The sequence below is a fragment of the Jatropha curcas genome, chromosome 8 (genome assembly GCF_041381405.1).
Source record: "Jatropha curcas cultivar XTBG-Jc1 chromosome 8, XTBG_Jcur_1.0, whole genome shotgun sequence".
Classification (NCBI taxonomy): Eukaryota; Viridiplantae; Streptophyta; class Magnoliopsida; order Malpighiales; family Euphorbiaceae; genus Jatropha; species Jatropha curcas.
In genome coordinates, this window is record NC_143158.1 from 28186277 (window position 1) to 28202020 (window position 15744).

At 34.9% G+C, this 15744-nt stretch overlaps 1 protein-coding gene and 1 pseudogene across 6 annotated transcripts; one reads left to right on the forward strand and one right to left on the reverse strand.

Moving 5' to 3' along the window:
• The first annotated feature begins 3776 nt into the window (after window positions 1–3776).
• LOC149494491 (putative methyltransferase At1g29790) lies at window positions 3777–5111 on the forward strand (annotated as a pseudogene).
• A 74-nt stretch (window positions 5112–5185) lies between these two features.
• LOC149494492 (leucine-rich repeat receptor protein kinase HPCA1-like) lies at window positions 5186–15069 on the reverse strand. 6 transcript variants are annotated; one of them, XM_089725196.1, is made up of 21 exons: window positions 14967–15044; window positions 14331–14394; window positions 11161–11367; window positions 10559–10679; window positions 10403–10474; window positions 10161–10235; window positions 9996–10067; window positions 9626–9787; window positions 9465–9539; window positions 9288–9359; window positions 9128–9199; window positions 8940–9008; window positions 8784–8858; window positions 8210–8281; window positions 7913–8050; window positions 7316–7794; window positions 7077–7232; window positions 6842–6981; window positions 6521–6740; window positions 6130–6365; window positions 5186–5883 (listed from the first exon to the last, which is right to left on the reverse strand). In XM_089725196.1, the coding sequence occupies exons 3-21, from the start codon at window positions 11240–11242 to the stop codon at window positions 5416–5418; spliced, it is 2856 nt and encodes a 951-aa protein (XP_089581322.1). In that variant the 5' UTR covers window positions 11243–11367; window positions 14331–14394; window positions 14967–15044; the 3' UTR covers window positions 5186–5415. The 6 variants fall into 6 exon arrangements, with proteins under 6 accessions (XP_089581322.1, XP_089581323.1, XP_089581325.1 ...); XM_089725197.1 differs by lacking the exon at window positions 14331–14394 and having other exon boundaries at window positions 14967–15069; XM_089725199.1 differs by lacking the exons at window positions 11161–11367; window positions 14331–14394 and having other exon boundaries at window positions 14967–14985.
• Between the last annotated feature and the right edge of the window lie 675 nt (window positions 15070–15744).

Here is a 15744-nt window from a genome sequence, read left to right on the forward strand (position 1 = left end):
CTAAATGACTTTAACAAAATACATCCAAAAACTGTCAACAACACTTGCATCAATTTTAGCTTCAATGGAGCTGTAGCTGTAACTTTAACACTCCTCCTTGATGCAAGAGTTAAGACAAACACCAAGTCTATTCCTAAGAAATTCAAATATTGGTTTTTGCAATGCCTTAGTGAAAATATCTGCTGTTTGGTTTGGTTTTTGCATGGTACTTGATTTTTGTATACTTGGTTTTTCCATGGAAGATTAGATTCTTAACCATAGAAACAGTTGATTTATTGTCACAAAGTATTTTAGTTGGATTTTCTTGCTGAAAATTCATAATCATCTTCAACTCCTCCTCTATGGCAGCTCTCCACTCATGCAATTTTAAGGCTTCATCCACCTGAGTTGGTTCAAGTGAGACAACATTATATCTGCTGTAAATTTCCTCTAGGGATCTAGTCCCTCTAATTGCATAATCATCTTCATCTGATTCTTCTTCATTGTCAATTGGAAGTTCTTGCTCTTGCTGAAAATGATCTTGTTCAAGAACTGATTTAGAATTTCCTAGCTCCATTTTACTCCAATCCCATTCACCTTTCTTATCGAATTTGACACTCCTGCTGATATACACCTGTTTAGTAACAAGATTCAAAATTATGTAGGCTTTGGATTCACTGCTGTAGCCTAATAAAATTCCTTTTTCAGCTCGTTGATCCAATTTCCCTCTTTTTGCATTTGGAATAAATGAATAACATAGGCTTCCAAAGATTTTGAGATGACTTACTAATGGTTTAACTCAAAACCAGCTTTCAAAAGGAGTTTTTCCAACAATAGCTTTGGTTGGAAGCTGATTTTGAAGATATACAGCAGTGTTTACAGCTTCAGCCCAAAGAACTTTGGGTAGATTTTTCTCAAACAAGAGACATCTCGCCATATTCATCACAAGTCTATTCTTTCTTTCACTTACACCATTTTGTTGAGGTGTGTAAGCTACTGTTAATTGATGGTGAATGCCCGCTTCTTGCAAATATTGCTTGAATTGATTGGATGTAAATTCAGCCCCATTATCAAATCTTAAAATCTTGATTGGGGAGCCAGCTTGATTCTCTACCATTGATTTAAACTTCAAGAACATTTTGAAAACTTCAGATTTGTATTGGAGGAAATATACCCAGCAGAATCTGGTGTAGTCATTAATAAACAATATAAAATACTTGCTGCCATTGTAAGATGAGACACTCATAGGGGCACACACATCAGTGTGTTTTAATTCAAGTTTCATAGAAGCTCTCCATGCTTGATCAGTTGGGAATGGTGTTTGGCTGAGTTTGTCTAACTGACAGATTTCACATATACTGCTGTCTTCAACTACAGATGGCAAATCATCAACTAACTTCTTGGATTGCAGCAATTTTAATGAATTGAGATTGGTGTGACCAAATCTCTTATGCCACAAATCAGATTCTTCTTTATGACTCAAGCAAGATTCTTCTTCGAATTTTCTTAAATTTAGAGGAAAGCTTCTCCGTTTCATTTTAATAGCAAATAACTTTGAGCCAGAAGGATCACTTATTTCACAATTTTTATCTTTAAATAGCAAACTGTAATTCTTATCCAGCAATTGACCAACCGAAAACAAGCTTTGATTTAGTTCCGGTACATAAAGAACATCGGAAACAAGCTTTGTACCTGAAGGAGTTTGTACAATCACATCTCCTTTGCCTTTGACATCAACAAGCCTACCATCTCCAAGTCTGACTTTTGAAGAATAGTTTCTATCCAAGCTATCGAAATTCACCAAGTTTGGTGTCATGTGGTTAGTGCAGCCACTATCAACAAGCCATGCTTCTTTAGCTTCAATGGAGACACCACATTTTTCAATTTCATTTGCAGCAAATAGTTGTTCTTCATACTTTTCAGAATTTTCGGTGACTTGTGCATGATGGGCTTGTGTTTGTTGATTCTGGTTTGTAGAACAAACTTTTTCGATGTGACCAAATTACTTACAAACCTTACATTGAGCTCCAGGTCTAAACCAACTTTTTTTTCTGAAATTCTTCTTCATTTTTTGTTCTCTGTTAGATTGCTGGCCTCTTGAACCTCCTTCTTGCATTTTTGTTTTATAAGTCACAACAAGAGCCTTCTCTCCAATGGTTTCTTCTTCCCTATAGGCTTTTCTTTGTTCTACAGCTTGTAGAGCATTTGAAAGCACATTCAATGATATTTGTGACATGTTCCAAGTATCCTCAAGAGAAGAAAGCTTGGCTTCAAATTTTTCAGGGAGAGTCACCATAACTTTCTCCACAATTCTCTTCTCTTCTAACTCTTCTCCCAACAATCGAATTTGGTTTACAATTTTCATAACTCTATCAGCGTAATCTTTGACCTTTTCATTGTCCTTCATTTTCAACATTTCAAATTCTTTTCTTAAATTAAATACCTGCATCTATCTAGTTTTTTCAGATCCATGATACTCAATTTTTAACTTCTCCCAAGCTTCATGTGCTGTCTCACATGTCATAATCTTGGTGAAGATAGGATCTGAACAGCTGCATGGATATAAGACAGAGCTTTTGGAGCCTTAGCAACCTCTTCTTCGTGTTTTCTAATCTGCTGAAGGGTTGGATTTTGATTAAGAGGTGGAGGTACTCTGTTTTCCTCCACATACTGCCATAATCCAAGCCCCTTGAAATAAGCTCTCATCTTCACAGCCCAAACATGGTAGTTTTCCCCATTAAAATGAGGTGGTGAAAGAGATATGCTGCTGGAAGCCATTTGAGGAAAAGCAAATAAACAGAAAACTTCACAAATTCTGGTTTATTTGGTGGTTTTTTCTATGATTTTCACTCAAACACGCACACGGCCTTTTGAGATCAAGGTTGCTCTGATACCACTTGTTGGTTTAGAAGAGCAGAAAAATAAGAAAGAGAAGGAAAATTCTGCAGAGAAGGAAAAATCTACAGATTTTGTAAGTGTGGAGAAACAAATATTCACATCTCATTATTTCCATTACAGCATAATATAAACATTTATACTAGAGCTATTCTAAAGTTTATTTACCAACCTTCCATAAGTCAAAAAAATTTATTTACTAAACTTACCTAAAAGCAAGGTACTTTACCTACTTTTTGACTTCAACAAAGTACAACAAATCTAAATGATTTTAAAAAAATACATCCAAAAACTGTCAACAACACTTGCATCAATTTTAGTTTCAATGGAGCTGTAGCTGTAACTTTAACACCAATGACTCCGACTGATTCTCGCTTGCCCTTGACAGCAAAGAGGTTTGGCATGAAAGGGTTTGCTCTGCATAAGACGGACCCATGACTTAAGTCATATCGATCAACCCGGTAAGTGCTCATTGCCACTGAGTTACCGGGTTTCTAATTTTTGTTATTAGAAATAGCAACATCAAACTAACTATTTTATTATTATTATTATTCGGATAAAAAGAAATAATTTTAATTATTGCATACTTGTATATATCACTTGTTAAAATAATAGCTTGAAGCAAATCTCAAGGCTTATTGGTAAACATGAATCCCTTTATCATTAATGAGAAGGGAGCCAAGATTCGGAGTGAGTGGTAATAAGAATTGAAATTGTCATCTTCAATATATACTAATTGCTAAATTCCTGAAAGTCCAAACTGGCCGACTATTCACACTCACCAAAGCTTCTACAAGATCATGCAATCTTTCTTTCTCCTCTTATTCCCTCCCTTTCTTCTGCTTTCTATCTTCTTTCAAATACTATACTACTTCTAAAGTGGAAGAGAAAGAAAGTGAAAAATGGGAAGTGGGGCTGATGATTACCAGAAAAGGCATTCACATAATCAACAACTCCACGCCAAGTACAAGCTCAAGATGCTTGTTCTTGTAATATTAACCAATCTTTTAACTATCTATATCTTTGCTGGCCCTTCTTTGAGCCTGAAACTACCTTCCTACACTAATCACATCCCTTTCCCTATCTGGGATTCCAATCATCTTCCCCAAGAGCTCAACTCCACTAAACAACAACTTGCTACAAGTTATTTATTGCTTGATGAGTTGCACCACAAGCTTAACTCCACCAACTTGCTTGTACAGGCGCTTCTTATGGAACTAAGTAAGCAACCTGTCAAGGACTCGGATGATAATAATGATAAATTCATTATTGATGGTTTTTTTGACGAGGTTATGTTAGCAATAGCCCCTCATAAACTCCCACTTGGTTACTCTCCCAGGACTGGCTCCGATGAGGTCTATCCGCCAGTGGGTGCAGGCTGCCTGAGATATCAAGAAGAGTTGACTAAGTGCATGAGTTATGAGATTGGTGGAGAATGTCCTGTAGATGATGTTTTTGCTAACCGGTTGATGTTAAGAGGATGTGAGCCTCTTCCTCGCCGGAGATGTCGCGTTAAGTCTCCGGCTAACTACGTGGAGCCAAACCCATTACCAGAAAGTCTTTGGTCAACTCCACCAGATAACAGCATTATATGGGATCCATATACCTGAAAAAATTACAAATGCTTGATTGATAGAAAAAATGCACTAGGTTACTATGACTGCAAAGATTGTTTCGATTTACAAGGAAGGGAAAAGAAAAGAAGGATGTTTGATAAAGGAGGACTTGATTATGGAATTGATCAAGTACTTAAAGTAAAACCTCAGGGAAGTATTCGTATTGGACTTGACAAAGGAGGTGGCACAGGAACATTTGCAGCAAGAATGAAAGAGAGAAATATTACTATCATTACAAGCACAATGAATCTTGATGGTCCATTCAATAGCTTTATTGCATCAAGAGGATTGATTCCAATCCACCTCAGTGTTCCACAAAAGCTTCCATTCTTCGAAAACACCCTTGATATTGTTCATTCTATGCATGTTTTAAGTAATTGGATACCAGACACAACGCTTGAATTCAATCTTTACGACATTTATAGAGTTTTGAGGCCTGGAGGACTTTTCTGGCTTGATCATTTCTTCTGCTTTGGATCACAGTTGAACCAGACTTACATTCCGATGATAGATCGTGTTGGATTCAAGAAGCTGAGATGGAATGCAGGCATGAAGCTTGACAGAGGAATTCAAAAAAATGAATGGTATTTCTCTGCCCTGTTGGAGAAACCAAAGTCCTGATGAGCAGGTAAAAATAGATGTAGAATATTTTGTATGCTCTATCAGGGAAATAGAAGGGGAAAAGAAAAGAGTAGTGAAAAATAAAATCTGTTGCAAATCTAAACAGGAAGCACACAAACAACAAAATCTGTCTGTCTTACATTTTTTTTCTGTCTATCAATATCAAAAGCATCACTTCTGCTAAATATTCACAAGCAAAGAACTCAATTTGAATTACATGCTTTGAACAATAAAAGAAAACTCAGAACAGATTTAAACACTCCAAACTGTAGGGAATATCAAAATTGAAATGTAATAATAATGTTCATTGTGGCTCTATCTTTGAAGGTGGAAAGCCCCCACTACAATCGAATGCATCTTTGCTGTAAGGATGACTTCCCTTGCCTGCTTCCTCGTAACTTGCTGAAGTAGATGCTGATTCAGCATTGGGGTTTAAACCAGCTAGCTGCAAGATATTCTCTATTTCTTTCACTACCTCACCCATTTTAGGTCTGTCTGCACCTGATTCTTGTACACATCTCATTGCAAGATCCACAAACTTATCTAGACCGTTTAATGTTGTTTCTAGACCAATGCCTGGGTCAAGAAGTTCATGGAGGTTATATAAATCTTTTGTTCTATCAAGTGCCAACCTTACCTCCCTCACTATGTAATGTCCACGTTCTATTGGTCTTCTTCCAGTTAGAAGCTCCAACATAACAACTCCAAAACTATAAACGTCACTCTTCTCTGTTAGCTGCTGTGTCATGTAATATTCTGGATCCATATAGCCCTAAAAAATGTTAAATAAGTATTTTCAGCTCCAACATTTACAAATTCACTCCTAGGAAGATGGTAGCTACTAGCTAAATAATTGTCGGCATCATTTTTCTTCTCACTCCATTTTCTGTCTTTTCAGCTTGCATTTTTTCAACATCAGATGAACTACATTTACACCATGTACTCTTTTAAATTCTCATTATTATCACAAGATACAATTAGAGTATTTTTCGTAGAGGAAGGTTATGGATATACTGACCATTGTTCCTTTAACTTGAGTAGTAACATGACCCTTTTCAGTGTCACCAACAGGCTTGGAGAGACCAAAATCAGAAACTTTTGCAATTAACCGTTCATCCAGTAGAATGTTGGTGGACTTTATATCCCTATGTATAATAGGAGGGTCAGCAAGTTCATGCATATAGGCCAGACCCCTTGCTGCACCAAGGGCTATTTTAAGTCTCCTGACCCAATCCAACCTGATTCCTGTCTTCCCTGCTTGGATGGTAGGGAAAAAGAAAGAAGGGATTAGCATCCTTTTAACGAAAAAGGTTTAGTCTCACAATAAGTTCCAATGAGCAACAAATGTTATAAATTTAATTTCTCATGTGATTGTTCATCCAATTGAAGTATTTGCAGGGTTAACAAACCTGATAGACTACCACTGAGACTACCATTTGTAACAAACTCATACACAAGCATTTGTTCACCTCGCTCAAAGCAAAATCCCAGAAGGCTTACTAAATTTTTATGATGAACTCTAGATAGAAGTTCAATCTCATTTTTGAACTCTACCCCACCCTGCAATGATCCTTGTTGAGCTCGTTTGATGGCGATTAGTTGTCCAGAGGGAAGGTTTCCTCTGTAAACCTGTAAACAACAGAAGAAATTATTGATTCTCTTATAATGAAACCTCGTATTACTAATTTGATTACATGGTTCAGTAATTTATTTAGTAATCAAAAGTTAACCTTTCCATAACCCCCGGATCCAATATCATTGGCTTCTGAAAAATTATTGGTATATCTCTTGAGCTCTTCAAAAGAAAACCATTTGGCTGCTTTTATCTTAGGAATATCAGCACCACTGTTCTTATTTGAATCCCAATGTGCTACAATTTCACAATGTGAAGTAACAAAGTAAATCCGAGAGATTCCATTTGAACTTGAGAATACTATAATTGAAAAATTGTTCAAAATCTTGTACCAAAAGGATTGTTCTGTTGGGTTGCTCTTTTTGCTTTCTTCTTTCGACGATAAGCATAAAGGCCTGCTAAGATTAATAATAGCAGAATAACAGAACAACCAACTACAGCTCCAATGATAATGCCAGTGTTTGATTTGCTTGATCCTATATCTTCCCCTAAATGACAATTAGAGGTGTTATAAGAACAGAAAAAATGATGCAGCAATTCTTTTTTTAATCATGCATGAAGTGGAAAATACCAGGAAAATACTTGTAATCATCTGCAATATAATAGTAAGATCCAAACATTTGAGGTGGCTCGAAAGTCTGACTGCTTAGCACAAATCCAATACCAGAAATAATTGTTCGATTAAAACGATCATGGCCTGATGGAAAGATTTTCAGATTTAAATCAAGATTCTGAGATGAATCCTTTCTTGGATTACTTAGAGAAACTGAATCCACAGGAAGTTGATTGGACCTAAAAGAATCCATCATTTTTTGCTGAAGAGATTTGTAAGTGTTGAAGTTTCCCAAGTCTGAGAATGATGGAGCCCTGAAAACTAGAAGTCCTGTGTACGGATATGAGCATTTACAGTTAGGACTTGAAGTTTTATTTTCAGTGCAAGAAGCAGGCACACAATTATTTGTTGGTGTTGAATATGAAGAACCAGGTCGGGGAATAGTGCAGTAAGTTTCTGTTACTCCTGTTTCATCACAAACTGGGTTGCTCACAAGGCTGCAAATTTTAAAAGATAAAACAATCATAAGAAGCAATGAACATCTCGAGGAAGTTTATCTTGATTTTAAGTTCATTAGTAGTGTAAGAGTCAAAAGTTTGGAAGAACATGACTTACATGACAGCAACTTCATCTTGTCCTGGTCTTTTTGTATAGGCAGAAATGAAATTTTTTCGCAAATCAACAAGTTGTAATCCATTACCATAGGTTGTTCCGATATCTAAAGAGCCATTAAGCAGGTTGTTACTTAATACCCTATAACCAGAAGTCAAAACAAACTATAAGCAAGTGCATTGTAATCCGATAAATTATATATAGCTGCTTGTTTCTATCAAATCCCTGAAAAATTAACTAATTGCTTTTTGATAGAGACTCCTTGGCATTTCATGAAAGTGAATGTTGGCTGATACTTACACAGTCTGTAAACTGGGAAGGCTGAAGAAGTTAGTTGGAACCTGTCCCTGAAGTTGTACGCCCTCCATCGTTCTGCCATATAAAAATTATAAATTATGGGAAGACCAAAACAGTAAAACCCTTTTCAACTTGATTCATGCACAGCCTGACAAAACCATTTCTACCTTTCTGTTCATGAACTGATTCCACATGGACTTTTATTCTACAATTCTGAATGTTTTATAATTTTTTATCGTACTGCTAGTACCAAGTCTTGATTCTACAAACATCGATCCTTTTCCTACATACCTTGTCATTCTGAGTTGATAATTCTCATAAATCCTTTTTTGCAAGAATGTATTATCCTTAATGTTGTAATTTTATGGAATTTGTTTACACTAGACAAGCTCTTGGTTTCTCATTCGTATTTCGATTCTTCCTCCATCATATACAGGCTTTGGAAGATGTAAAAAGGTTTGTGTTAAGCACACAACAGAATACAAAACCAAGCTGTTTAATTCTTCATTAATCTTATCCTCTATGTGATGATTCATAAATATAAGCAAGGAGTGTGGTGGGAGGAAGAGAGACATACAATGTTGTCAAAGATTGGTAAGTTGAAATCCAAGAAGGAAATTCTGATGCATCAAAACTATTATTGCTGATGTCCCTGCATGTCCAAAAAAAGAATAAAGCTTTTTTTTTCCCTACTAATATAACAAATTATATTAATAGACACATAAAACCTTACAAGTAAGTGAGCAAATTCATCCCAGTAAGGTTGGGAAAAGGTCCTGTCAATTGATTGTTGGATAAATATCTGAAAATGAACAACAAGGCACTCTTAAAAGAGTAAAAATCCAAACGCAATCATATCAATGAGTTCAATAAAATCATTATGAAAGCTTTAATGCAAACATTTCTCTTCTGTTTACTTACAAAAAACTAACACTGGTAAGATTGTTGAGGTTCTCAGGGACAGGACCTGTCAATGAATTCCTATCAAAGCGTCTGTAGGCAACATAATACATTCAGGACAAACTTGATTGACAGAAATGCCAACATTTAAAACACTCAAGTTTTCGATACAGATACTCACACAACCTCCAAAGTCTTTACAAGGCCAACAGAAGAAGGAATACTACCAGAGAGGTTGTTGCTGTTCAAAAGCCTGCCCAAACAAAAAGAAGAAATAGAACCAAGAAATAATTTGTATTTCTTTGGCAACTTATCATCTTCCCCTATTAGTATCATAATACATTGGAAAGAGACTTACAAACGTATGAGAGTCATGTCTGAGCTGAAAAGTTGAGATGGGATTGGGCCAGAGAGCTTGTTCGCTTCAAAATGACTGTTAGTAAGTTCTACACATATTAGTCTTCATAAAATGACTTAATGAAAACAAAAGAAAGTCCAATCAAAAAAGTTTTGACATACAAGTGTTTTGTATTAACTAGCATATCAAGACCAGGTGTCGTCCCTGTGGAGACTGGGATGGTTCCATCAAGCTTATTTTCAGCTAGATCCAGCAAATAAAGCTTAGATAGAGTGCCAATTGAAGGTGGGATTGATCCACTGAAGCTATTAGAATTTAGATATCTGCAGTTAATAGCAATAAAGATTTTTCAGAAATTTTGGTTCAGGCAGGAACAGCACTACAAAACAAGTTAAAAAGGAAAAATAGAAGAGGCAAAAGGCCAAATATTGGATGAATTCTGAGAATTTCAAATGCGTATGCAGAGGAAACAAAAGCATCTTCTTCAAGATTCATCCAACTAGCATAAGTTTTGCAAGTTGAGATCCTTACAGAGAGACCAGTTGCTGCAGTGATCCTATTGAAACAGGGATAGGACCAGAAAAACTACAACCAAGCAGGATTCTAGAATAAAAAGTAAATTGTTAGAGTCAATTAAAGCGCTGTGACCAATAGATATATATGACCCCAATTAATACTATAATGCTATGTTCTTACAAGTTTCTTAGCTTCTTCAAATTCCCAATAGAAGACGGAAGAGGTCCTCCTAGTTCCTTGTTGTTTGATAGATCCCTGATAAATAAAATGCTGAAGATCAGAAATAAACTATAACAATAAAAAATTCATTTCTTCATTCAAAATAGATAACAAAATCCAAATAAATATACTTAAGAAAGATAGGCCTGTTTCCCACAATCTAAATAGAATAACAATTGATGAAGAATAATTATGAGACTTACAGAATCTGTAGTTCTGAGAAGGATGAGATATCTCCAGACAGCTGTCCTGTCAATCGCATGCTTGGCAATTTTCTGCAATTAAAAATAGTCAGGCAAATCTTAAAATAAGGACAACAATTTGTCAGTGGTGATAATCAAAGAAGGTGAACTATTTACATGGAAGTCACGCGTTGACCAGTGCACCCTATGCCATCCCATCTATCTCCACAAGGATCTGCACCCACCCAATTAGGTGGTGTGTTTCTCATTGAATCCTTTAAAGCATTCAGCGCAGTTGCTGCATCAACAGTGACACAAGTCATTAGCATATAAATTCCCCATTTGTTTGACATGTATCTAGAATCTATAGAAACCGAAAATCTGGTTTTTACACAGTTTACAGAAGAATTTTCTGCGCATAATTGCATAACTTGTGAGATTTGTATCTCATTTACATGCTTTATAAAGTTGGGTTTGGTTGTGTAACTCAGATATGTGTGAATTTCAGATATAAAACTATATATATTAACTTGGCAAATTCTTTTTCTCCAGCTTATAATTATCTCTGATATGAATTTAGACCCAGAAAACAAAAAAATAGAATCTTTTTTATTGGTAATAAAATTATAGATAGTTAAGAAAGGCCCTTGAGTTGGCATTGAACCCATATATGCTACTTTTGATAAAAATATATAAAAAGAAAGAAGGTAAAAAAGAACATAATTCTTGTGAAATAACCAAACCAAGAAAGTAGAGAATACAAACTGTAGTGAACTTACAATCTTGACTGTTAGTCTGTGCTTCTATGCTCAAAATTTGGAGGGAAGCAACAAGCAAGAATGTCAGAATTCTTGGATTCATCTCTGAGTAAAACCTCAAACACTCTTTGTTTTCAGTTTGATTATTTTACAACAGAAAACCCATTTAGCAAAAGCAACTAAATTTCCAGTAATACGGTAGCAATTTGCTTTTCCCCCAAGCTATATCTGTTGTATCAGAAATCAAACCATGTGAAAGGTCTTAAATGGAAAAAAACAGGGAACCATTACATTGACTAATTACCCATCTTGCATTATCCATGTTTAAAAAGGTACAACTTGAAGGTTGGGCATGACTGTTAAAGTTACAGCTACAGCTCCATTGAAACTAAAATTGATGCAAGTGTTGTTGACAGTTTTTGGAGGTATTTTGTTAAAGTCATTTAGATTTTGTTGTACTTTGTTGAAGTCAAGAAGTAGTTGAACTACCTTGCTTTTAGGTAGGTTTGGTGAACAAACTTCCTTGACTTATAGAAGTTTGGTGAACAAACTTCCTTGACTTATGGAAGGTTGGTGAACAAACATTAGAATAAGTTTAGTATAAATATTTACATTATGCTGTAATGGAAAATAAGATGTGAATATTTATTTCTTCACACTTACAAAATCTGCAGTTTTTTTTTCTTTTTCTGCAGAATTTTCCTTCTCTTTCTTAATTTTCTGCTCTTCTAAACCAACAAGTGGTATCAGAGCAACCTTGATCTCAAAGGCCTGTGTGTGTTTGAGTGAAAATCATAGAGAAAGCCACCAAATAAACCAGAATTTGTGAAGTTTTTATGTTTATTTGCTTTTCCTCAAATGGCTTCCAGCAACATGTCTCTTTCACCACCTCATTTTAATGGGGAAAACTACCATGTTTGGGCTGTGAAGATGAGAGCTTATTTCAAGGGGCTTGGATTATGGCAGTATGTGGAGGAAAACAGAGTACCTGCACCTCTTAATCAAAATCCAACCCTTCAGCAGATTAGACAACATGAAGAAGAGGTTGCTAAGGCTCCAAAAGCTCTGTCCTATATCCATGCAGCTGTTGCAGATCCTATCTTCACCAAGATTATGACATGTGAGACAGCACATGAAGCTTAGGAGAAGTTAAAAATTGAGTATCATGGATCTGAAAAAACTAGACAGATGCAGGTATTTAATTTGAAATGTTGAAAATGAAGGATAATGAAAAGGTGAAAGATTATGTTGATAGAGTTATGAAAATTGTAAACCAAATTCGATTGTTGGGATAAGAGTTAGAAGAGAAGAGAATTGTGGAGAAAGTTATGGTAACTCTCCCTGAAAAATTTGAAGCCAAGATTTCTTCTCTTGAAGATAATTGGAACATGTCACAAATATCATTGAATGTGCTTTCAAATGCTCTACAAGCTGTAGAACAAAGAAAAGCCTATAGGGAAGAAGAAACCTTTGGAGAGAAGGCTCTTGCAGTGACTCAACAACCAAAAATGAAGAACAATTTCAGAAAAAATTGGAGGAAAGACAGATTTCCACCTTGTCCACATTGCAAAAAAACAAATCACACTGAGAACTACTGCTGGTTCAGACCTGGAGGTCAATGTAAGGTTTGTAAGCAATTTGGTCACACCAAGAAAGTTTGTTCTACAAACCAGAATCAACAAACACAAGCCCATCATGCACAAGTCACCAAAAATTCTGAAAAGTACGAAGAACAACTATTTGCTGCAAATGAAATCAAAAAATGTGATGTCTCAATTGAAGCTAAAGAAGCATGGCTTGTTGATAGTGGCTGCACTAACCACATGACACCAAGCTTGGTGAATTTCGATAGCTTGGATACAAATTATTCTTCAAAAGTCAGACTTGGAGATGGGAGGCTTGTTGATGTCAAAGGCAAAGGAGATGTGATTGTACAAACTCCTTCAGGTACAAAACGTGTTTCTGATGTTCTTTACGTACTGGAACTAAATCAAAGCTTGTTTTCGGTTGGTCAATTGCTGGATAAGAATTACAGTTTGCTATTTAAAGATAAAACTTGTGAAATAAGTGATCCTTCTGGCTCAAAGTTATTTGCTGTCAAAATGAAACGGAGAAGCTTTCCTCTACATTTAAGAAACTTCGAAGAAGAATCTTGTTTGAGTCATAAAGAAGAATTGATTTGTGGCATAAGAGACTTAGTCACACCAATCTCAATTCATTAAAATTGCTACAATCCAAGAAGTTAGTTGCTGATTTGCCATCTGTAGTTGAAAACAACAATGAATCCAAAGCCTACAGAATTTTGAATCCTGTTACTAAACATGTGTATGTCAGCAGGAGTGTCAAATTCGATGAGAAAGATGAATGGGATTGGAGTAAAATGGAACCAGAAAATTCTAAATCAGTTCTTGAACAAGATCATTTCCAGCAAGAGCAAGAGCAAGAACTTCCAGTTGATAATGAAGAAGAATCAAATGAAGATGATTATGCAATTAGAGGAACTAGATCCCTAGAGGAAATTTACAGCAGATGTAATGTTGTCTCACTTGAACCAACTCAGGTGGATGAAACCTTAAAATTGCCTGAGTGGAGAGCTATCATGGAGGAGGAGTTGAAGATGATTATGAATTTTCATCAAGAGAATCCAACTAAAATACTTTGTGACAACAAATCAGCTGTTACTATGGTTAAGAATCCAATCTTCCATAGAAAAACGAAGCATAAAAAAATCAAGTACCATGCAATACGTGAAGCTGAAAAGGAAAATGAAATTCAGGTTGTTCATTGCAGTTCTGAAGACCAAACAACAGATATTTTCACCAAGGCATTGCAAAAACCAAGATTTGAATTTCTTAGGAATAGACTTGGTGTTTGTTTCAACTCTTGCATCAAGGAGGAGTGTTAAAGTTACAGCTACAGCTCCATTGAAGCTAAAATTGATGCAAGTGTTGTTGACAGTTTTTGGAGGTATTTAGATTTTGTTGTACTTTGTTGAAGTCAAGAAGTAGGTGAACTACCTTGCTTTTAGGTAGGTTTGGTGAACAAATTTCCTTGACTTATAGAAGTTTGGTGAACAAACTTCCTTGACTTATGGAAGGTTGGTGAACAAATTTTAGAATAAGTTTAGTATAAATATTTACATTATGCTGTAATGGAAAATAAGATGTGAATATTTGTTTTTTCGCACTTACAAAATCTGCAGTTTTTTTTCTTTTTCTGCAGAATTTTCCTTCTCTTCCTTAATTTTCTGCTCTTCTAAACCAACAATGACATTAAACAGAAAGTCAATATCATAATTAAATATCTTTTTTTTTCAGATAATAAAGAAATATATGAAGCACATATACATCAAAGGAAAATGATGAAGCAGCAAAGTGGGTCTATTGGATTAAATAACTGTGAATTTTCCCACCAAGAAAAGGAAAACGCATTTAATAAATATCTATTACATGCGGAGATCTCCTTATTGGTGGGTTTTCGTTCTCATATTTTTCTCCTGTTTTCTCCATTTTTGAAGTTAAAAATGATATAATGACCAAGTAATAGCACAATACGAGTAGGTAGTAACAGAATAGAAAGTAGCATTCCAATCTTTTTACCTGCTGGTCCTAACATAAACTAGGTCATGACTCATAAATCTTCTGCTAAAAGTCATTTTCAGAGAAGCATTCAAACTTCATAAGGAGAAGATACCTAAATTTTAATCTAAAAACTAAAATTAAGAGAATATATAATTTGTTTAACTATAACACGCTAACTTTCATAATTAAACTGTTCTAACTTTTTCCTTTTTCTAATCTTGTAATGGATAAATCATACTTACGTACATATATAAAAAGCAACTCAGTGCATGAAGCTCCCGCTATGCACGGAAAAGGGTCGAACTAGAGAAAGAATGTCCGATCACTTTGAATCTGATATGCTCACACACTAACTTTCATCTATTGTATTAACTTCACCGTTTAGGCTAACTTTGACGCATTGTAATAAGTTCACCTAATCAAAGGCTCCCCACCGGTTCAGTTAGAACTGGAATCAAATTGTAACCGTCGGTTCAAAATTTTAAATTGAAATTAACGGTTTCACAGAGTGATTAAAGTTTATATGAACATAAATCGATTTGAAATCATAAGTTAACTCGTGGTTCTGGTTTGATTCGAACTGAAAGTCTATTTTAATTTTGAAAAATTTATAATAACTTAGTCTATTTTATATATTTCTAAAAATCTAAATAAATATATTATTACGTAGATACATTTGACTTAAAAAAACAAAAGTAAAAATAAAAAGCAAAATACTTTGTCTAAAATTATACTATTTGATACAAATGGGAGTTTAAAATGTATTTTTCCTTCTAATTTTTTTTTTACTTAGTCTAAAATCACATTGATTAAAATATTTTTCAAAATTTTCTAGCAATTTATTTAAGTAAAAACATTTAGACAAAATAAAATCATAATTTATATGATAAATTTATATCTATTTGTAAGATTAATAAATTTTATTTCTTATGTAAATATTAGATTCTAAAAAGTAAATTAAAATAAAATTTACTTATATTTTTCAAATTCACCTTGATTCGGCTTTCATGGATGAGCAACCAAC

Excerpts from the sequence above, each read along its gene's own strand:
- LOC149494492 (XM_089725197.1), bottom strand. The coding sequence starts at position 11,242 with ATGAATCCAAGAATTCTGACATTCTTGCTTGTTGCTTCCCTCCAAATT. Across the intron at positions 7,233-7,315 it reads TGATTACAAGTATTTTCCTG|GGGAAGATATAGGATCAAGC; the intron begins GTATTTTCCACT and ends ATTGTCATTTAG. Across the intron at positions 6,982-7,076 it reads CCAACAGAACAATCCTTTTG|CACATTGGGATTCAAATAAG; the intron begins GTACAAGATTTT and ends GTGAAATTGTAG.